Consider the following 24357-nt stretch of genomic DNA (forward strand, 5'->3'; position numbering starts at 1 on the left):
AATGTATGAAGAAAACTGTTTTTTAATCAATTATTACACAAATTGGATACCCAATCAGAATTCCTTAATACAGCCACAAAATCAATTTCAAATTGAATTTTTTTTTAGTTTAGTTTTAAAATTGAGGCGAATAACAGGATTAACTTGCATGCCAGTTTGCCAGATTGTCTTTAAATTGACAAATCTCATACTATTGATAATTATCATCTGAGTAGTAGAAACTTAAAGTTACAGAATTCAGCTGGTGATTGAGAATCTAATTAATAATAAATAATAATACTTTTCCACACTTTGTATTCATGGATTTTGTAAAATGCCTCAACATTTCAAAGTTGACGGATAATTTATACGAGTTGGGGCAACAAAGTTTTATTTTCTTTTGCAGATAGCGTATTCCATAATCGAGTTGGGCGGTTTTTCTTACTCAACGCTTTAATGATACTTCTGCCGTAATTTACATTTCATTTAATCAATTTAGTTTGCAATGTGAAGTTGATGGCAAATATCAATCGGAATGCGCTTAATGAGTCAATCGATTTGCCATTAAACAAAAGTAAATGTTGCTACACAATTACGCAAGATAACTCGCGATATTTACGATGGCAGAGAACAAACAATTCGACTTTATGAGTGTGTAGGTAGCTAGGAGTATTTGTGCCACCTTTAACATCCGCTCTGTATTTAATTGCATAAACGCTTTAACAACAAACACAACTAATGCACTCCATCCTGTTTCTGTTTGTCCTTTGCAGATCTCATTGTGGCCCTCAAGGATGTGTCCGTAATGATACCGCAGGCAGTTAAGCGAGGCAGTAATGCGCTGCTCACCTGTAATTACGATATGGAAAACGACACTCTCTACTCTGTGAAATGGTACAAGGGGAAGCGTGAATTTTATCGCTATACACCAAAGGAGAATCCGGCAATGAAAGTTTTCGCCATGACAAGTGGACTCAATGTGGAGGTGAGTGTGCTGCGGTGTGGTGCGGCGTGACGATGTGAATGATTGAATAATTGAAGTATGTGTGGAGAGGGTGGGTGGGCGTGTCATAAAAATAACAAACACCCTGCAAATTATGTCTCATAATTGATGCAAATTGCATAAAGCCAGACAGACCCCATGAGTGGCAGCTATGATTTTTCCAAACAACTTCCATGCTGTGATTACAGAGCAGATCCGAGTCGAGTCGAGTCGAATCGAGTCGAGTCGAGCTGAACTTAACCGAGTCGAGCAGGCTGTTCAGAATGCCAATTAGCCCGAGTAGCAGTAAGTTGTGATTGACTCGCGGCTCATTTAAAAACAATATATGCAGATTGCATGAAAATACTCGCGTTAAGTCAATGGCCAGTTTTAAAGTTTAATTATGACGCTGACGCCAATTAGGCGCTCGGATAAATTGGGTTAAATGGCTGACATTGGGTGAACGGGTCTGCAGCCACAAACTCGCTGGCCTCGTGTCATATTTTTGCATATTAAAGCCATTTTTTCAATGTAATTTATTAAATTATATTTGGCTTGAGGTTTTCATGCACAGTTTAAAATTTATGCACACAATATTTCTACTGTAATAAACGCAACAACAACAACAACAAAATCCATTAAATAAACATTTAAGTTGATTTCAATAAATTGGTTGTGGGCCTGCACTTATTTATTTAATTCTTGTTTTATTAGCACAGTCAACGATTTTACTGGGAAATTATAATCGGTTGGTTTCTTGAGTAATCGAAAGCTGATCTTCAATAATATTTGGAAGATTTAAAACCAACATCCTGTTTTAAAAAGAAAAACCGAAAAACCGCTTTAAGGAAATAAATAAGAACACGTTTTAATATATTAATTTTTTCAATAACTGGTTTTCAAAAGGAAATGTTTCCTCAGTTAAATACGCAACCTGCAGATACAGTCCCTTCTCTTGAGTAATCGAAAGCTGATCTTCAATAATATTTACTTGTAGAGGATATTTTCAATTTAAAACCAACTTCCAATTTTAAAACAAAAGGCCAACATATTTGTTAGATGGGCCGTTTCAACAAAAATAATAGAACACGCTTGAAAATTATAATTTAGTCTACAACTGATTTTTAATTAAATACAAAACATCCATTCTACAAAATGATGACTTCTCTGAAGGATCTACTGGTTGGCCTATAACTAAGATGAGATTTGAGAAAAGAATATTAAATATACATCTAATTCTGTTTTTACACGGTCTTTTTTAAACGATTTTGATAGAACAAAGTTTGAAAACTAAAATTTGCATACTTGTATATATTTATCTTTAAGAAAAGCAACCAATCACCTATTTTTGCATATGATCAGTGTCTTTTTTTGTAAAAACAGAATTAGGTGTATATATAGGAATAAGGTATTATTTAAGATTATGCCCTAACTTTAAGATGAATAATCGATTGTAGCAGAGTTATGGAAGTTGTTTTTTTTTTCATTTTTTCATTAAATTTAAACGCTGAAATAAACAATTAAGAATATATTATTTGTACCTTGAACCAAGTGTTTATTTCCCATAAAGAAGTCTAAGGTGAAATAATAGGGAGAACAAGCCCATAACGCATTCAAACTACATATATTTGGTAACTCTGCTACCAACATCTATCGTCTACGCTAATTGATTTCCTGTCATTAGCATAATTTCAAAGGTATAGAAGCTTGCAAGAAGTCAGAATTTATTCGAATTCGAAAATAGTGGGTGTTATTATTATTTGAAGTAAAATGCAGTTGAATTTATTCTCGCTTTATTTATATCAAATGAGCAGTTGCCCATTGAAAAGGCGCGTGCAAAATTTTTAGAATATCTTGAGCGTGTTCATTTTCCTTCTTTGCATGGACACACATTTTTTTCATGTTGCCACTTGCCACGCTTTATATTCAATTTCTATGCAGTGCAGGCCAATTTTTCAACTAATTTTTATTACGCTCTTCTCTTCTGGTGCCCCGCGAACCCAAAAGCGCAACCTCTCGAATCAAAGTCATGTCGTGCTGCAGTCGGTGCCGCTGAATATTTCGGGAAAATTTACATGCGAAATATCCGTGGAAGCGCCTACATTTCAAACAGCAATGGTGTCCGGCGAAATGGAGGTGGTAGGTAAGTGAAAACAAAATGCAATAAAAACAAGTGTGGAGAGTGGAGGAAAAAAGTGCAAAGGCGGGGGAGCCAAAAGCAAATTAATTAGACAAATGTGCCGGCGAACAGGCAACGGATAGCGGGGACCGCTCGACTGGACAGACGGATGGATGGATGGATGGATGGATGGATGGATGGATGGACGGGCGAAGCTATGAACGTTCACTGCCTTTGCTCATTTTTCTTTTTGAACTCGTGCCCGTGCTAATTTTACATTTCCATTATGCATGTGCCTGCCCAGGCTCGTCGCCTCCCATGCCAGCCAACTCAACTAACTCGTTATTTCTCTCCCTCTCTCCATGCTCTTCTTTGTATTTCTATCTCCTTCGCCTGGTGCAGAATTGCCGGAAGAGCACACAATGGTTACCGGCATTCAGGCCCGCTATCGCATTGGCGATTTGGTCGACGGCAATTGCTCAATTAAATACTCGAAACCGGCTGCTAATTTGACATGGACTATTAATGGTATTGTGGTAAGTTTTGGTTTCGGTTACGGTTACGATTACGATTACGGCCAGAATTGTGTAGAATAGAGGCCAATGGCCAGCGCATTTGAGGCTTTCAACTTCGGTTTCAGATTGGAAGTGGAAGTGGATGTGGAATCGGAATTGGGTTTGGGTTTGGGTTGGCGTTGGCGTTTGCGCCTTTCAATTAAGTGCCACCCACAGTTTTTGGGTTTGCTGCGGTGCTCTTCAATTGATTGCCTGCCAATTTTGCAATTAGCACGTTCACAGTTTTCTTTCATTTTCTTCAATTTTTTTTTTCTTCTCCTATTCGGGGAGTTGGGCCACTTGATTTGTGTGTTTACCAAAAACGCAGACGCCTGAAGTTGAAGTAAAAGATATAAAAATGCGCGTAATATATCACCAGATTGGTCAGGGTGTGTAATAAAAGCACAACGAACAGCTGCCAAAAAAAGGATAACTCTACCACATGGCGAATATTAGGAGGAAAGGGAACAGCTCGAAACTACCGAGCTACCAAAATTAAACAGTAATTAGAGAACCGAATGAAAACGTATATTAAGTGCCAGTATAATAGCATTCACATATTAATATCAAACTAAAGTTCATGTTCGAGCAGAGAAAAGGACTTTTATCAACAAATAGTTGCAGATAAAAGAATATATAAAATCGTTTTCAGCAAATCAAAAATATTTAATTGTAACACTTAAGTGCTTAGTTTGTGTAGTTTGGTGTAAGTAGTTTGTAGTTTACAAGCTATTTATTTAAAATAAATATTTTAAAAGCATTATCCAAGTATTATATGGAAATAGGAATCGTTCAAAACATCAGTTAAAATAAGGTCTTCAAAAATTTGAAACTGCTTAAAGCTTCAGAAATGTTTATATAAATTTTATCTTTATATTTCTATATTTCTGAGTCTTAGAACATAAAAGACAATATAGACCTTTCTTTATTAAAAATTGTGCATTTAATAGAGGCCGCTATTAGAAAAATAGTTTCGAATGAATTATATAAGAATGAATATTTTAGAAATACATATTTTCGAATTAACGAGAATCGACTCTACAATAATTTATGAATTGAACAACAGTTTTCACATATTTTTTCATTTGTCAATATCCGCTGATTATCTGATTAAGAAGTAATATACTGCAAATATCCTATTAAAAATCTGTTCTGTGTGGAAAAGATTAGAATTAAAAATATATATATACAATTATTACTTTGTGTAGAGAAGACTAAAATGAGGACAAAGCGATCTTAATTTTAGGCAGGAGCTCATTAGAAAGTGGCAGTGGAATCGGCATGGTCCGCAAATTTGCAAGCAAAATATTAATTTGGTAAATAATCGTGTCGTTTCCCTGATTCATTATCATAACAATATATTGTCATTTCAATTGTACTCCAGCATATCCACAATTTACGGGAGTTGATCTAAAAAGAACACTTGTTTTAGAGCTTTTTTTTTAGCTTCTACATTTCATGATTGTTTTCAAACTTAGAATTCTTTTAGGTTGATCCATTTTTTGCAACGTTGGTGCCATTTGTGTACCTCGAGAAAATACGATTTTTAAAGCTATTCATAAAACGGTTCTGTCTCGATGATAAGCTTTTATTTGAGCAGAATTTTTTCCTGCCACCCATATTGGGATTGTCAGGAAACAGAAAAGCAACTTACATAGAAGTTAGTAAGTAGACCGATCGACTTATGTAACTCGATAATAGTAATGAAATAAAATTTGTAAGAAACTAACTCAGGAAACAGAAAGGCAGAAAATAATTTAAATATTCGCGACTGATTGAAAAATGAAAGAAGAGAGAATGCTACCCTTTAGGTACAGGGTATAAACGAATTAAACTAAAAATATTTTGAATTAAAAAAAATCCTAAAAGCTGGAATAAACATGGCATCTTTAAAGAATAAATTGAACAATAGTAAAAAATTGCTCACATTATGGCTTTCCTTTTACCGGAAAAGAAATAATAGGCCTGGTATACATAGCTCCTTTTTCACAGTCTTTGAATAACATACTCTCTAAGTATTACTTATAAGCAATAGAAAATTTCTATGGCAACATTTGTTTCAAAAATAATAGTAGATTCCGCTTTAGAAACTAAAGGGGAATCAGCTACTGAGGCTTTTGGGGCACACCTAGAGCAGATGCTCCCTAAATACCATTTGAAATACCTGATGTGTGTAATTCTCTGTTTGCCTTTGGATGGCCTGCCAAAAACTATATACAAGTATGTATGTGCGTTATATAGAAATGGTTCGTAAAAATGGCATCTTTTAGCGTTTAGTGCGCGATTTTTCATTTTTCGTGCTTTACACTTTTTGGCAGCTGTGAATTTTTTGGCTCGCTTGTATCCTGTAGGCTCATATATTTTGATAGGCAACGTGTCAGAGTGTGTCAGTGTCTGTTTGTTGGTGTGAATTTGCGTGAGTGTGTGTGTGTGTGTGTGTGTTGTTGTCGCTTTTTATGCTTTTCTGCTATTGTTTTTGTTTTATGGCCGCAACCACAGCGCGTCGCAGTCGGAAAAGCTGCCAGTGTTGCTTTTTGTCATAGGTGCGGATAACTGCACACACATCCAGGTGAATACCAAACACACACACACATATGTATGCGTATGTATGTGTGTGTGTGTGTGCATTTGCTCTTGACATGCTGCCGTGTTTTACTTTGTTAAATTTTTTTTTTTTTTTTTTTTGAAGAAACGTTTATGTTGTCAGCTAGTTTTTTTATATCTTACTGTTTGCTGGGTTCTCCTCTCTTCTCATTTTTTTTTTTGGCCAGTCATTTTGGCCTTAGACTTGCGCGATTTTATTTTTATTGTTGCTTTTGTTGCTTCGCGCAACCAGAAGAGAGCTGGGAATGTGAGTGCTTCTGTTGTGTCAGTTCGCTTAAAGTCATATTTCACCGGTGGCCTTTGTACGGAGTTTTGGTTTGTAGGTTCTTTTTTTTTCTTCATGGAGAGGTGTCTGGGTTTCTGAAGTGCGGCATCGTCAATCATTAACGGCGGCAGCAAAAGTCAAAATTTATCATTCAGTGATATTTAATGGATTATTTTTGGAAGGCCCGTGTGTAGGAAAAATAAATTTACTGTTCAGTTCAATTTAACAGATGTTGTCAGGAAGTAAAATAATGATAATGTTGTTTTTATTTAGCTAAACTATAATTACAAAAACAACAGTATAGAGACCGAAGCATGTGTTAAGCTATTTGTTTGGATTTCTGATGTGTAGGCATCTGATCTATTTTTTGTTGCACTCTTTATTTAAACGTTTTTATTAGGCATTGCAAATAATGATTATTTCGTGTTTTTTTTTTCGAAAAAAATCATTCATTCAATCAATACCTTCAATTTTGAGTTATACTTTGCAACGCAACTAATAATCATTATTTTTGAGCAACAAAATAAAACTCAAATAATGAATATAATTTTGTGTTAAGGACAAAAGGCATTTAAATGTTATTTACTTAATTGTTTAGCTAAAAAATCAGCCTTAAAGAAATATTTTTATTAAAGCATATTATTTAATGGATAAACCATTATTTTACGTTTATATCAATAGTTGATTTCCATCGCGAGTCTAAATCTTTACAACACATGAACATTTAAAAGCACGAGGTGTTTTCAAACGAGCAAAGTACTTGACAAATTTTTAATCTTAACTTTAAATAGTAGGAGAAAAATTGTGTATATTCATCGGGGTATATGTCTATTGAGAAATTGCTCGCAATTCAGTCAATTACGAGTATCTGTAGCCCTCGTGACAACCGCAAACTGAACATTTTGATGTTTTGGAACAAAAACGAAATATGCAAAAAGGGCTTTGGAAAATATACTTTTAGCTGCCACTTGGCAACTTTTGAGCATTCCCCACCCCCCACCCCCACACCTGCCCCTGCCACAATGCTCGTGCTCCTCCAGCTGCAGAAGAATGAAGTGAAACTTATGGTCGTGCGCTTGCCTGCCAACCAAACAGCAGGCACGGCCTATTTTTTATCATTATCAAACAAGCAATTCAGCAAAACTAACACAAACAGCACTTTAAGTGTGCACACACAAGTGTGACGGTGTGTGGGTGTGTGTGGGTGTTTGTGTGTGTTTGTGTGTGTGTGTGTTGTGTTCTGTGGTGTGTGTGGCACTTGATCTTTTAGCTAACGAGCGCTTTTCAACAGCAGTCAGGCAGGCAGAGCCATGAGGCACATATACTACATGTATATGCGTAGGTGTTTGCGTGCTAGAGATGGGCGCGTGACACGTACACGAAATGTGAGAGAAACGAGCTGGAAATGAAATAAAGAACTGATATTTTACAGAGAAAAAATAAATAAAAAATAACACGTACACGAAATGTGAGAGAAACGAGCCAGAAATTAAAGAAAGAATTGATGTTTTACAGAGAGAAAAAATGAATAAATTACAACCAGAAAGTCCCACAACTAAATTAACATTATTAATATTTTACTATTTAAATAAAAGCGCAACCTACATAACTATTTATTTAAGTTAATTAATTAGTATGGCTATAATTGTCTGCTCAGAAGTAACATAGCTGATTTTGTTTGGGAAAATGATTTTTTAACAAAGACATAGTATTACAAATTTAAAATATAATTTTAGGACCAGGAACCCCACAATGTGAGTTCATTCCTAGGTGCAAATCACGCCGCAACCACAAAGAAAGAAGCATGATAAAAACAAAATATAATCATAAAATTTAATAATTGTCCAACTTAGGAAAGATCTTAAATAATTAAAAAAATAAAAATAAAGCTCTTAGCGCTAATAGCTGACAAATTTCAGAAACAGTAAAATTCTCAGAGATATTATTCCGTATTATTGGTAAACAAAGTAATTGATGGTGCAACGAAATATTGAAATATAATCCCAATCATAGAAGCCCGAAGCAAAGAGGGATCTCATCGATAAACACTTTTGCTACATTTGATAAAGAAACATTAAGAGCTTAAATAGAGGAAGAAGAAGGGAGTCAGCGAGGATCACATTGTTTTCTACAAAAAGCTGGACACGCGTCTTCCAAATTAGCTCTAAATCGCAGAATGCATAACAAATAATGTGGCTATAATTGTTTCCTGTTTGGAAAGCAATTAACAATTGCGATATGTGCTTAGCACTTATAATTAAGAAGTGCAACAGTCATGAGACGATTGCAGCTCCCATCTCTAGTGTGGGTGTGTGGGCGTGTGCGTGTGCGTGTATCGGTGTGGATGCGTGTGGTTGTATGCATGAGTACGTGTGGTTATTTCGGTGTTGGTGGCAAGCAGTGCTGTCAGAAGGGCCTAGCTGGGACGCAGAAGGTAACGGTGGATGGAGACGCAACGTATCTGTATCTGTAGGCACTTCAAACTAAACTCACCGCAAACAAAGTGGCTGTTTGGTGCGTGTCCTGCTCGCCTGGCTTGTCTGTCTGGCCGCCTGGTTGCACGGCTGTTTGACTGCCTGTCCTGCCGCCTGCTGCCTGCCCCACTTAATCACTCAAGCGTAAATCTATTCATCATTCATAAGTTATAAATTTTGCTCGTGGTATGTTTTTTGGGCAGGCGCTGACTGCGTCGTCTACACAGAAAAGTCAAGTCTCAGTCGCACTCAGCGGCCAGCGTTCAGCGTTCAGCGCTCAGCGCCTCTCGCCAACAAACCATTGAGCGCAATGATGGCGTAAGAAGTACCCAGAAGGCGCCACTCGAAGAATGATATGGCAGGGCTCCCCCGACGCTCTCCTAGTTGTGGTTGTCCTCCTTTTCGTTGTTCTTGTTATTGTCATTGCACTGAAGCGTGCGACGTTACTTGTACTTCATTGCATGCGGCCGCTATCTGCGTCCTGACATGCACAACTTTTTGATAAATATTCATAGAAATTGATTCTGTCGCATGCCAAACAACATATGCCACAATAGAGATTGCAACTTGCAAACTGGAGCGTAGTTTGTTATATCCTATATATATTGTACTGCTATATGTATATTTGTATCACATATTCCACTTGACAATTGACACGCGCTTTGTGGCGCTTTCTCTTTCCCTTTCCCTTTCGCTTTTGCATTCTATTTTATTTTTGTTTCCACCAATCCACGAATCCACTTTTAGGTGCCTCCCCATCACATCAAAACGTATCAAATCGAGAAGCACGAGAACAGCTCGCTGGAGTCTGTGATGAGTGCGATACATTTTATGGTCACCACGCAACATTTTCTCAAGGGACAGATGAGAGTAAGAGCGTGCAGATAAAATTAATTGTCACATTACGCTAATTAAGTCTCTTTGCAGCTCAAGTGCACGGCCAACATATTTTACATTTTTAAGGAGGAAATCGAGAGCGTTATCGAAGAAGATCGTCCGCGGATTATGGCATCGGGCAGGTCCTATGACATCAACAATTACCCACTGGATGAGCATACGAATGGGGAGCGTGGCTTTGATGATCACAACGAATCCTATTTGACTTACTACTCGGGTAAGTGTCCAGATCAAGAGCTCCAGTGTGCTTCTCTCAGTCGTTTTATTAGAAATTGATTCTATAAATTAGCTGCTTATACGGTCATAATATTTTGCAGATGTTATTTATCTTTCAATGTTAAGAACTAAAATTTCTTCTAAATATACCACTACTTGCTTTTACTTTAAAGTTAACTTAAGCTAGAGCGGTTGAGCAGGAATATTATCTCTAATTTCTATCCACAAACAAGTCTCTTGAGCTACCCTCCAAATTAGTAGGATTTGTGTAACAAATTCAGCTGCTTTTTGCATTCATGTCTGCATTCATGAATCTTCATAAAAGTTCCTTCAACTGCGTATAAGTATCGGAATATTTTGCTGACTGATTTCGAGGAAAACTTGTAATAAGCTTAAAGCAAGGAGCAGAAATGGTTGTTTTTTTCTGTGCTTCTTTACCAAAAATATTGCGCAAACATATATGCAAGCGCACAAACACACAAGCGCCCACTCACTTATGTATGCAATTGTATGTCAACATGGCATTTGCATAAGGTTCACAAAAATCTACAACAAAAATCAGACGCAGACCACGCCCAACTCCTTAGGCAACTTCCTGTTGGTTGTACTCCCCACGCCCACACTACCCAACTCCACCCCACTCTAACCCACCACACAACACAACACTCATTCAGTTATGAAACGTTCAGCTGCAGCAATAATGTTGCATACTTTTATGCGCACGTTGAAATTTTTTGCAATATACTCTATGTATGGATGTATGTTTATTATTTTTTCCCTTCTTTGCTCTACTACTTGTACTTGGCCCGCCAACTCAATTTTAAATACAATTTTCAACTCAATGCGTTTACATTGTTGTTGTTGGTGTTAAGTAAATGTTGCCGCAAGTAAGTGGCAACACTTTTAGCCATACAATACACAAACATACGTACGTACACATATTTTTTGACACCCAGCCACCCACACACAAACTAAAAAAAAAAATATATATATATATATATATATGTATGTATATATAAGACGAAATGCAAATGAAAATAACTTTGGTTCGAGGGAAAAACGCTGCACTTGCATATGGTTCGGAGCGGGCCTGGAGGAGGGAGTAGTGGCAGCAATAGTGACTACACATCAAGCGTTGGACTGCTGCTTCAATGGCACACCGTCTGTCCCCAATCTTTCATGACTAAACTAAGTTTATACCAATTTTATTTCCTCGGCATTTGATTCGATAAGCGTGTCGCTTCCTTTACTCAAGCGTTGTTCCTTCCCCTGTTTCTACTTCTGCTCCTGTTCCTGCTCCTGTTCCTGTTCCTGCTCGTGCTGTCTCTTCTTCTTTTTCGCCTTCTGGTGGCAAAATGTTTATGTTGGAAAATTTTATTTACATAATTTATGTTGTTTGTGCTGTGGGTAGAGGAGGTTGAAGGCTGCCCTGCAGAATCAGTTGACAGCTAGAGCTGCTGCCTGTCTGGGCATCGAATGGACGCGCCGAGTCTGAGGCAAAGGCAAAGGCTTAGAATTGTTGTTGCACGTTCAACTCTCTGGCTATGGCTCTGGTTCTGGTGCTAACGAATTGCTTTGAAGGCCCTGCAGTGGCTGGGGAGCAACTAAAAGCTGAATGGGATCAGTTGAGCAAATACTCTAGATGCAAAGGCGAATTGCACAATCTGGATAAAAGCCTCAGCAAAATATCAAATCCAGCACCGCTCGAAGCGTTACACTGGAAAGAGCTACGAAGAAGATTTTAGCAAAACAAAATGAAATCAGAATAAATATTATCGAAAAAAAAAACATTTTTCCCTCTCCATGGCATATTCTGATCAAGAAATGATCTTAAAGACTTGAAGAATAATTAATTTCCTTGATAACTATAACTGGAAACGTGTACTACATACTAAATACTTTGTGGGAAACTATTCTAATTACAATTTCTGAAAAGTTTTGCTTTATTTTTTCAACAAAAGCAATTCCTTTACGGACTGACGTGATATTAAGTTTTTTCATTTTAGTGGTCCAGAATTTTCTAACATTGTTTAGGAAGGTAATATATTTGATATAATTATCTGTGTATACGTATTTTGTATTATTCAGTGGACCTTTCTTGCCATTAATTCATATTTCCATATCTGATAGTTTTGATCAGTTTTGGATATGTAGTGCACTGATAAAAAAGGATTCTATTTATGACTGACCCTATCTATGATTCCTTCATTATTTTCAGTTATAAGATTTCCAATCATTCATATAGCTATCTTTATAAGATACTGATTTATTTAGAAGCATAAGAATACCCTTTTCTCATTTGAAGCTAATGCAATGCTCTTTTTTCCGATAGCTGATGGCAGCGCATCGGCCGCATCGAGAGCTCACATCTTCTGGAATTCCTGGCTGCTCAAATGTACGCAGTTGTTGCAACAAATATCTAAGCTGCACAGGCACATCAAGAGACTGATGCTGGAGGCAATATTTCGTGTTGCAGGCAACAACAAAAACAACAACAACGTTGATGCATTCGCTCTGTGGCTGCCATTCGGCCTGCTCGCAAGTGTCGCTCTGACAAGGCTCACGAATGCGACGAGGATGAGGCTTTGGCGATTGTTGGCACATCAAATTATCGACCCTCAATATAGCGGCAAAAAAGGAGCAGAGTATTCCCAGCAACAGCAACAACAACAACAACAGCAGCAGCAGCAGCAACAGTTGAGCCAACTGACAATGTCAAAGGCGGCTCCATGCAAATGCTTTTATAATTGTCAAATGGCAACACTCTGCACTCTGGAGCAGTGCCACGTGAAGAGGCGGTGGGCGTGGCATCATCCCGGCAATCACAATGATGACGACGGCAATATTCAAAGTGCCAGCAATGATTTAACTGCAACACAGCGACGAAGACGAGAAGGAGGACAGTTCGAGAAACGACGACTGTCAGCGACAGTTGCTGGAGTTCTGCAAACGACAGCAGCAACAACAACTGAAGCTGCAACAGCAACAACAACAGCAACAACAACAACAACAAGAGCAACAATAACAACATCGAACTCAACGCTGGATCAACGATTATTGATGACTTTGCGCAGCGAAGTGGCCGCCAACATTTCGTGCTGATGTTGAATTGATGATGAAATGCATTTCACAAAAGTAGCTTAAGGTGTTGCAAGGCAACAGCAGCAGCAGCAGCAGCAGTAGCAGTAGCAGCAACAACAACAACAATAGCCAGAGCAGTGGCTGCAGCAGCAACCACGACGTTTCTCTCGCCTTCTTTTGGTTTGGCTGCCAGTTTTTGGTTCAATTTTCAATTTGTGTAAGACGAAGTAAAGAAAACATGAAAACCGTGAAAAGCGCGTGAAGCATTGCAATAATTAATATACATACATATATGGAAATTAATTGCATTTTCGCGCTTTTCCATCATCAATGGCCAAGGGTACTACAGCTGTTGAATTTATATTATACTATTATATAACAATATTACAACATATACATACATATATGCGTAGCGCCTAAGTGTTATTCAAGTAAAAACCAAAAATGAATGCCGCCGAGGCTATTAAGCGTGTAACATAGAAGTATGAATCTATGAAATATTCAGACTAAGATGCGATATATCTCAAAAAAAACAAAAACATGCAAACCCCGAACGTAGTAACAAGTATTTATGAATAGCAGACAACACACAAAAATATGAAACATGAAACAATTCAATAAACTTCCAGGATCTTCAATTTGTCAGTCCAAGTGTTTTTTTCCAGCATTGGAAAGCAATTACCAATGAATGTTTATAACAAACCAATACCCATAATTCAAATTTCCGTTCAATATAGTTACTATTTGAACATATTTATAGGCTTTCTATCTACAAATTGAAATTTGCGTTATCTACGTCAGAAAAACGAGTGGAAAGAATATCAATAAATTGTTGGCCACTTGGCTCACTTAAAATAAAAATAGAATTGCCATCTGTTTCATAATTTTCAACAATAATAAAAAGAAAGCCATATGCTTTCTTTGAAAAGGATAAATAGGCCTAGAAAATTAATAACAAATTCCACTCATTGGCCAGTTATTGCTTATACCAAATATTTTAATCTCAACGACTAACGAATTTTCTCCATCTGGCAATTTGAAAATCTTGAGATGTTTATAGACTGAGTGCCATTGTTGAAATTGGGGAACATGATGAAAAATATTTCAAAAGTTTCCCCTTTGGCTAAAAAGGCAATCTTTTAAATTCCCTGAAGCAGATGCCGAACTAGATCCTCTATTTTAGTTGTCTAAAAAAGTAACGAACTGGTACATAAGAAAATATATAAGCAAGGGATAAATACGAGGCAACGTGAACTTGCTTCAAATAATAGAATAAAATTAGCAGCCTCTATAAACAAATAAGAGAGGCATTCACATTAATTGTAATTATGGCGTTAATTCTGGGCATAAAATGGCATTCTCCTAAGCGAAATGTTCGAAGCAGAATAATTCATTTCTATTTAAACTTTAAATTGTAAAGTCAAGTTAATTTGTATTTTTTTTTAAAACCTTGCTTTTCTTGAAGGCCAATTGCGGGAAAAATTTAGAAATAATAGCTTTTTTGTTTAGAATATTTTCAAAATTTAAACTTCACCTTCCCGTATAAAACAGATATTTTTCATCTGAAAACTACTGTTATGGTTTTCTTAGCAATTCCACAGCTTTTTAGCGCTTTATTTCGCGAACTTTTTTTAATGAGTAGCATGCCATAAAGCTACTTAAAAATTTTGCTATTAATAGCTTCCAGCTGATTAAATAAACAACTGATTGCGCGTAAATAATAAATTTTATTTTGCATCGTTTCCAACACTTCACATATCTACTATTTATTCTTGTTCATCTCTACTATTTATTCTTTTTCTGTTTTTCCAATTAAAGAATTAAAAAAAATGCAGAAACACAAACAATTCATATAATTTATTAACATTTTTAAAATAATTAATTTGCAAATATCTTGTCTTCAAAAATCCCCAAACAATTCAAAAAATTTAATTAAAATTTTAGAAATTAACAAAAGAGTGGGCGGATTGAACGAAAATAATTTCCTTTTTTTAATTTGCAAATATTTTGCTTTCGAAAATCCCTAAACAATTCATAATTTTTTTTTTAAATTTAAGAATTGATTTTACTTATTATTTGTATTATTTATAATGAGCTGGTAATTTTTAAATTTAAAAAAAAAACAGATATATTTTTTGAATATAAGTTGAGTCTCAGTTATGGCATAAGTTTAGGGCAAATACAAAAAAAAGTATTCACTAACTTATTATAGTTTTGGACAAGAGATGTCCCTTTTTGGGCAAAATTTGAACGAAACCATTTTCTTCCCAGAATGTGTAAATAAAAAGCGATATAAATTTGACTCTGCCTTGTAAAGCAGACATTTTATGTAACCAGGGTATAAAGTAAGTTAATTATATAAATTATGTATATTCAGTAGGATATTGTAAATCTGAAATATGCCTCAAGATGGACCGGGTAAGTAAAACAACGAGAATTTTAGTAACCAATCGATTTACTGCGATTTTTCCACTTAAGAAAATTCATCCAAGCTTAAGCAAATTTCCAAAATTAATTGTTACAGCTTTGTAAGCCAAGGAAGTCCAAAGAAATTGACTGGGTATTAAGCTATTCGGTGTACATTTACTTACAGGTCTGCATGATAGACAACATTGATCGTTTTTTTCATAGGGTATTGAAATCCCAGATACACGGATACATATTACAGACTTAGCGCATAAACCTAAGACATTGTATAGAAAGGAACTTTTTACAGTTTTGGAATAATGCAAAATTATCAATCTCCATATTTAAATTCGCGGATTTGTGGGCGAAAACTTAAAAATCTAATAGCTCTAGAACACAAAAGTTAAGGAATCGCTAGACCCTTTTTTTAAAATCATTTTTGGCAATATGGCAAATCAGAGGTATAATTTCTTCACATTTTTGGCAAACAAAAATCCAGCGGTAAACAGTTCCTTTACCTTATAATTAAATCGGTGTAATCCAAGTTGAAAAGAAAGCGCAATGTATAAAGGAAATGAAATCAAATGAATAAAACAATAAAATACTAATAACAATATGATGGGTTCAGAACAATTCATTTTGTTTTAAAATAATTAAGTATTGGTATGTCGAAATATATTGTTATTAACTCAAAAAGTACTCATAACAATTGCAACAGAGTTGCCAAAAAAAGCATTTGTTCGAGATCAAAAGCAAGCAAAAATTTAAGCGATTGCTCGAAAAAATAGTTCTGTAAATATGTATAGAAATGGGTTTAGAAACAAAAAATAGTCGTAAGTGTAAATGTTGTGAGCATTTAATTGTAGATATGCTCTCAGATTTGTGTAATCAAAACGTGTTGTGAAATTTGTCTTCCCTTATTTGTGGTTCATTGTTCTTCTCATCATTTTCGGCTCTCATATGATTTCCCTTACATAAAAAATGTATTTGTAGGTCTATGACGTGCGTGTTTAGATGCCAAAAGGCGAATCTTTGATAACAATTAGTGTAAATACAATAAAATGTTTTCAAAGCAAGTCAAATAAAAACTGTTTGTTCAAATATAACAAGCACAAGTATTAACAAATAAATTAATTTAGTTTAAGCAAAAGCCGAAAAGATCGAACCCGATCAGTGGAAAGCTAGTAAGAGAGATAAACAATTGAAATAATGATCCACTAAACGAATCAATGTAATAGTTAAAAATAGTAGGACATAAGCAACTTAAAATGTAATCAATAACAACAGGACGAATATGATAAATCTATATATATATACATACATATATAAAGTTAATGTGAAAGTATTATATTATTGTAAAAAGTTATTTAGAAGTAAATGCAAGTATTAGTTCAAGGAATATTTGCTCCAGCAATAAGCCAGCAAAGTATGAATAAACCACAATAAATAATTAACAAAGAAACATCATCAGTAGCTACTAGTTTGATTTTTGGGCCGAAAAATAAATAATATATTAAGAAATATGTTCGAAGCATCGTTTTAACTGAGATCATTATAAATACCTATGGGCTATGGTTTGGACGTTGTGATGCCATTTTATCTCTTTGGCATTATCTGTCCGCCTTCGACGAAGCTCAACTTATTTTATGATCTGCCATTTTGCTGTAACTGTGAAATAGTCTGGGAAGGATTGTAAGGACAATAATTAAGGAGTTGCTCCAAGCACACATCTTCATATTGTTTTCATATATTTTATAATATAATCATATATTTTTTCTAGATGTTGCTGTCCATAACAATATTAATATATTTTCCGTTTTTCCCCCATTTTCCTAAGCTTGACAAAAGCTCATTTGTGTAAAATCTACAGCCATGAACAAGTTCCACAGCTTTTACAAATAGTTATTTAAGCAACCGCTCGATGGCGCCACTGCCCCTATGGTACACATCTTCGCTTTGTATGTATGACTGTGTTGAAAGCTAGCAGCTATACAACGTGAGGTTAGGCTAAAATTAAAAATGAAGGAAAAACTGCGAGGAACTTGAATTAAGAATAAGAGATAAAGGAAAACCTGCGAGGAACTTGAATTAATATTCGAGATAAAGAAAAACTTGAGCTGAGACGTTGGCTTTGCATTAAACTTTTCCTGCACGATCCACTACCATTTAATCGGACAGTTTTGAAATATTTCCTTTTGGTTTTCAAAGAATTGAATACAATATCTAAGTCGGTTATATTTTGGTTAACTGCTCTCGAACGATATAGAAACAATAATATTTGATAAGTTAATAATATATAACTGTGCAGATGTGTTTGTTTGGAGCAGTGGAGGAGGCAGAAGCAAATCATGAGGTAGAAATGGAAACAGGTTTTAAAATGTATTTTAAGCAAATGAAGACGATGATGAGTATTATTATCCCTTATATTATTATTCCCTTTTTAATGTAATAGACGTTTCATTAATCTAAATTAAAATGCCTACACAGATATCATATCATAACAAACTTATACTATTAGTTGGACACATTCGTGCAATAACAACAAAAATTGTAATAAAAATAAAATAAAAGAAATAAATAAAGTAAAATAAGAAAAAAAGGAAAAAATAATAATAATATTAATACTAATAATAAAAACTAAGAAAAAAACAATATATATGTATAAATTTATAAATTTAATGTCAAATAAAGCTGTATTAAATTTATCATTAAAATAATTTAATGAAATTGGAAATAAATAGATATAACCATTATTATAATTTAAAAAAAACTCTTTCATCATCCATCTCTATGGATTGGAAATTGGAGTACAGAACAAATCTCAGGCGCATTCTCAGCCATTATTTGAGAATTTAGGGCAGGGATAGCATTAAGTACTTGTAAATCAGAAAAGTGTGCCAGGCAGCCGACTGTCGACTGCCTTCAGGCCGGCTTCCAGGCGTCCAATGAAATATGCTCGTCAGGCGCAAAATGAATAATCACGCCCATATATACTCGTATATTTGTTTGGCCGACAAGAGTGCGAGAGTGCAGCAAAGGGAAATCCTTGAAGCGCAAAAATGTCATAGTCATAAAAATTGCAATTATGCTGATGACCTCACACACAGCCTTGCCACACACTTCCATTTGCAGTGCATTAGCCTCGTCGGATACAAATACAAAAAAAAACATGCTGCTGCCAGATTTCTTGGCACTCATCGGGTGGCCATAAAGACGATGCAGACAACTGGAGACGGAAAAGTCATTAGCCCCATAGGCTCGGCACCCGTTTCGAAAATAGGCGAGCAACGGTTCATTGAACTGCGCTTTGTATGCAAATGGAAGACACTCGTAAGTCTGAAGACAGATCCAGACCATAACTATTACATTATCGCACAACAAGAAATGCTCGTATATCAGAAATATTCAATTATTTGTTTGTCGATAGAGGCAGAATGAAACGGCCGCGCCGTCTGACAGTGTTTTTGGCAGTGGACTGTGTTGCGAGTTCTGAGTTGGGGGAAGGTGGGATGTGGCAAGCATGGACTACCTGCAGCGTGCCAGAGAGGATGGCAGGCAGTGGGAGATATATTTATTTATTCTATTTATTTATGAATTAATTAATTTATTTATTTTATTAATTTATTTGTTTTTTTTTTAATTTTATTTATTTATTTTATTTATTTATTTTTTTTATTTTATTCTATTTATTTTATTAAAATTTATTAAAATATTTATTAATAATTATTTTATATTAATAATTTGTTTATTTTATTTATATTATTTATTTTATGCATTTATTTAATTTTATGTATTTATTTCATTATTTTATTTTATTTATTTATTTTATTTATTTTATTTTTTTATATTTTTGTTATTTATTTTATTCATTTTATTTTATTTATTTTATTTATTTTATTTATTTATATATTTATTCATTTATTTATTTATATTATTATTTTTTTATATATATTTGTTCATTTATTTATTTTTTTTTCATTATTTAACTCGTCACTCGCTGTTTAGTTGTAGAGCCAGCCTTCCATCTAAAACTATAAAGGTTTATTTTATACACTATATCCTACATCGGATCAGCACATCATACTGCTGGTATGGAAAAAATAAATATTTTAATTTATTTCATTTATAAAACTACTGCAATATAGATATATTTGAACATAAAATAGAGCAACTTTTCCATTGAACCCTTGTTTGTTTCCCCCAGAAAGCAAGCTTGTAGTTAATCGAAAGAAATTTCCTGATTATTCAAATTATCTCTGTAGCCCGTTTTTGCACCTTTGGAGCCCACATTTTCCAATTGCCAAAGTTTTTCAACTCTTACTGTTTGGGGCTGTGTGTTGATCAGCCAATCAAGATATATTTAGCTATTATAGTATAGTATATATAGATTGCAACCAAACTATATAGAGCGAGAAGGAAATCATGTAATTTTAAGAAGAAGGGGAAAACATTTCATTTGGTTTTTATTTTAATATCTACTCAGCTTTGTTTAGTATAAGAACAGCAGAAATGTGCAGGATAAAAAGAAGAAAACAAGAACTACAAGTATAAACACTTTTTTCACAGCCTAGGCGATTTAAATGAACGGCTGAAATTAAAAAGGGGAATGGAGTTTCATAAAAACTTCCTACTTCTTCCTGATTCCATTCCTTAGCTTATCTTTGTAATGCGATTTTAACTTTTGAATGCTTATGCATTATAAAATAAAGCTCCATAAGTATTCTTTTAAATATAGATTCCAACATAAAAATAATAATAATGTATTTATTGTCATGAGAATGAAGTAAAAATATCCCATTTCTCGTTGTCTGGATATTCCCAAATCATAGTGTGCCTTCCTTTAGTTTTTTTAATAATTTTTATAGGCTCGGCACTATACCTGGCAAATGAAATTTTGCTCGGCATCCATAGGGTTTCTTTGAGCTAATCGACCAAATTATTTCGTTATATTTTTGTACAGACATGGACCTGGATAGGACGGTACCTTCCAACACGAACTTGGCGCGCAGCATCAGCGAGAGCGGGGCGGAACGGGACTACGGCAAGTCGGATGCAGATGCGGAATGTAAGTGCCAGACTCGGACTATATAGATATATAATTATTCCTTTTAAAGCGGCCTCCTTGCGCAACTTGTTGTCGGCCAGCAGTCCTGTGGCGCAGTATCCTACGATGGAGTCGCTGAGTGACGAGCAAATCAATCAAATACCCGGATTCTATGAGAATCTAGCGTGTGACTTGCATTGGGAGGACAAAGGTAGGTAGAAGCGACTGCTGCCGATTTGAATTCCATTCTATTTACGCATCAGTCGAGTAAAGAGATGGGAAGAGAGTGCAAAACGAAAAGGCGGTTTAGCTAAAAAGAATGACAAAAATCTAAGAATTGCAAAAAGTTAAACTAAATGTTTACTAAATCAGTTAAGAGACTGCAATTCTTTTTAGCTATTCAGCTTTTTGTTTGTTTAAATTATTAATAACAAATGTTAACCGACAAATAGAACCAAACCTTCGAGCCTGCTAGTCAATGGAACTAATAGGGATTAGTTTCTGTCGATAGGGGCCTTTAACATCTGCTAACGACAACGATAATGAACTCGTGATCCTAAATATTAGTCTAACGATAATGACAGTTAATAGTTTTTTTTAAAAAAAGTAGCACCCTTTAAGTTAAAATCGTTGTTATTCGCGCAACGTTTTCAATATTCCAAGCGAACTCATTCTGTTTTTAAATGTTTTTCTCATTTTCTTGGTTTTTTGAAACGTTTTTCACATCAATTTCCCTTGTGGAATGCTCTTTCTTTCGGAATGAGGACATTTCAAGTCTTTATGGGACATTATAGCTTAAAGATCGGCTTAATAATGAATTTATTTAGAGTTGCACCTTTTTGCAATTAAATAAAATCGGTGTTTTTTGCGAAACGTTTTCAAATTTCAAACGAAAATTTCGCTTGTGTAATGCTCTTTTTTTGGAATGAGAAAATTGCCACATTCTCGCTATATCTTATTAATAATTTATTTATTTATGTATAATAACATCTTTGCAATCAAACAGAGTCGAATTCGTTGGAAACGTTCTCAACATTCCAAATGGAATTCATATCTTTTTAATTTCTCCTAAAAATATCGCTTGTGGAATGTTCTTTTTTTCGAAGAGGAACAGCTTGGGAATTTAATAATATCAGCTTATTAATAACAAATTCATTCATTTTAGTAAAACCTTTGGAATCCATATCTTTTTAATAATTTCTCTCATAAATTTCTTTTCTTTTCGCTGAGGGGACATCTTAAGAAGACTTTCTAGAAACTGCAGCTTCATTTTTTATTAATATATAAATTATATATTTTGTCAGCAGACTTGGTCGCGAGTGCTAAGATCTCGGCAGAGGAGGTGGGCGGTCGACTGCTCTACAATCGACTGCTGGACGAGGATGAGGCACGAAAGGAGCGCAACTATAACGAATACTGCCGCCTGATGCACTCCCATTGGCAACGCTCCCAGTCCCTGCCATCGGGCCCAGCCAGTGGGAGGGAGACGCTGCGCAAGGGCATGAGCAGCGACATGAATGTGCTCCTGAAGCGGGACCCCAAGTGCGTGCTGGACATTTCGCGCTCGCCCATCCCTTGTCCGCAGTGCGGGCGTGTGATCAGCCCGTCGGCCATACTCCAGCACTTCGTGTCCTGCCACACGGACACGGGCCACGTGCGCTTTGTGGAGTTGTTCGAGCGACACCGGTTTGTGGAACTGTTGGCCCCGCTGCGCATGCGATTTCGCGAGAACATTGCGCTTACTTTGTACGCCTATGGCGGGCCGAAGGGACAGCCGGAAAAGTCGCTGATCAAGCGGCATTTGGCTTTGCCGAACGCCCCGCTGCATGGCCGCTATGCGAGCTTCCGTTTCCACACACCCATCGTCCTTATGGCCTGTCGCACATCGTGGGCCGCGGTGCTGGGAGATGGTCAGTTCGACGACACGAATGCGGCCAGTCGCCAGGAAAAGGACGACCTCTGGGTGGTGTGGGCGCTCTCGGCTCAAATAATTAAGCCGCTCTACGTCACCTTGACGGTGCACGACAAGTTTCTGAACGAGGCGGTGAGTCGGACGGTGCGCGTGCGCACCACCTCGCAGAGTCAAAGGTGCACTGACTTCCTGGGCAAGGACTTCAATTACCTGCACCTGAGCTACGAGAATGTGCGGGCCTTGACGCACAACTTCTGCCATCGCCTGCGCCTGGAACTGATTGTCACCGAGTTGGACCAAAAGGCGAAGCATTGCAAAAAGCAGGCGAAGAAGCGCAGCAAGAGGAAGTAAGCGCCAGCTGCCCATCTTAATTTTATGATCTTAAAAAAATTGCTTAAAAAAATTGTTAATAAATGTTTTCGGCTAAGCAGCTAAGTTGAATATAGTGTGGATAGAGCAGTCGTCCAGCTTATACGGTGTAGGCCAAGCAGTCTCACTGAATAGGTGTGGGGAAAATTAATCTCCAGAGTTGTCTTATGCATAAGTTAATTCTTATACTACTGATTATAAGCGAGTCAGTGTAGGGGAAGCAGTACATTTAACATTAAAAAGGAACTATTTAAAGTTGTATTATACTAGCACGTCAACGAAGGTAAATTTGCACCAAGCAGCGCACAAACATGAACATCCAAAAGGAACTCTTTAACGTTGTCTTGCGTACAAGTGAGTTCTTATACTATGACAAGCGAGTCTTTGAAGGGGAAATGCATTACATTTTTAAGGAACTCTCAAACTCTTCTTCTTGCGTACAACTGAGCTCTTATAATATGACAAGCGCGTCAGTAAAGAAGCAAAGCACTGCATCAAGCAGTGGGAAACTTTAATATTTTAAAGGAACTCTGCAAAGTGTTCGACGTATAAGTGAATTCTTATACTAATTATGATACGCACGATTGGGGAGGGGAAATGCACTGCACCAAGCAGCACACAAATTTGAAAATTCAAAAGACATTCCATATTGAATATAATTATTTATGCATATTTAAAATAGTTAAATCTGATTAATTGCAAGCAAGGCAAGGGCAAACGGTTGCTTTAAAGGTAAGTATGTGGCCTTCAGAAAGGGATATTGGTCTTCGATGTTTGTTTATGTACATTCAACAAGAATGAAAACTCAACAACTTGTTGTTGCTATTAAGAATTATAATTACTCAAAACAAAATGTTATAATGTTTTGCGTGTTTTTGGATATTTGGCTTTTCCTGCGAACACAAAAATTTACGAAACACGACACCTCATAAAATACTCGAATGGACAAAAATTTGACAAAAACCTGTAGGACAAGTTGTCCACCTCCTGTTTGGATATAGATTGATTGATTGGATTAATATTGAACTTGTAAGGTTATTGAAAGTACTTTAAAATTAAAAACTTGATGCCTACTTTTTAAAAATAAGAAGTAGCTTTAGACAAATCTAGATTTGAAAACACAAAAATGCAAATAGAAATATGGATCCAAATACAGAATATTTCTAATGAATAAAAGTTATATGGTATTTTTTTTTACGCGTAAAATGTAATTTTTGAACACATTTTTACAAACTTAGCAGCACGACCTTCGAAGTAATTGTTAATAACTAATTTAAATGAATATTACAATTTATTTTCGCTTGTAATTTTCAAATTTCAAATTTAAGTTTTGGAGAGAAATGGCGAGAAAACATTTACGTTTTGGAAACAAAGCTCTGCTTCTAAAGCAGTGCACAATAAACGAAACGGCACTGTCAAGCAGTGCAATGCAACTCTCATAGAAACCAAACACCC

General features: G+C 35.8%; 2 protein-coding genes across 2 annotated transcripts in view; both read left to right on the forward strand.

Annotated features, from left to right (window-relative positions):
• The window catches only part of LOC115624490, a 48892-nt gene extending 37057 nt beyond the window's left edge, over positions 1-11835 (forward strand). The window contains exons 2-7 of the mRNA XM_030519193.1: positions 753-964; positions 2969-3104; positions 3483-3616; positions 9725-9847; positions 9905-10091; positions 11672-11835. Coding sequence (XP_030375053.1) covers positions 753-964; positions 2969-3104; positions 3483-3616; positions 9725-9847; positions 9905-10091; positions 11672-11835 — 956 coding nt within the window. The remainder of the gene's footprint in view (positions 1-752; positions 965-2968; positions 3105-3482; positions 3617-9724; positions 9848-9904; positions 10092-11671) is intronic.
• Positions 11836-20450: 8615 nt separating this feature from the next.
• On the forward strand, positions 20451-22968 carry LOC115624498. The gene is made up of 3 exons (XM_030519202.1): positions 20451-20642; positions 20692-20832; positions 21929-22968. Exons 1-3 carry the CDS (start codon positions 20540-20542, stop codon positions 22882-22884), a joined length of 1200 nt encoding a protein of 399 aa, XP_030375062.1. The 5' UTR covers positions 20451-20539; the 3' UTR covers positions 22885-22968.
• The last annotated feature ends 1389 nt before the right edge of the window (positions 22969-24357 follow it).

The sequence above is a fragment of the Scaptodrosophila lebanonensis genome, unplaced genomic scaffold (genome assembly GCF_003285725.1).
Source record: "Scaptodrosophila lebanonensis strain 11010-0011.00,11010-0021.00 unplaced genomic scaffold, SlebRS2 tig00000059-arrow-arrow-pilon, whole genome shotgun sequence".
NCBI lineage: Eukaryota > Metazoa > Arthropoda > Insecta > Diptera > Drosophilidae > Scaptodrosophila > Scaptodrosophila lebanonensis.

Bases quoted from the DNA above. Each gene is read 5' to 3' on its own strand.
- LOC115624498 (XM_030519202.1), top strand. From the start codon at position 20,540: ATGGACCTGGATAGGACGGTACCTTCCAACACGAACTTGGCGCGCAGC. The intron at 20,643-20,691 runs GTAAGTGCCAGA...TTCCTTTTAAAG, and splicing joins GTCGGATGCAGATGCGGAAT to CGGCCTCCTTGCGCAACTTG. The intron at 20,833-21,928 runs GTAGGTAGAAGC...TTTTGTCAGCAG, and splicing joins CTTGCATTGGGAGGACAAAG to ACTTGGTCGCGAGTGCTAAG.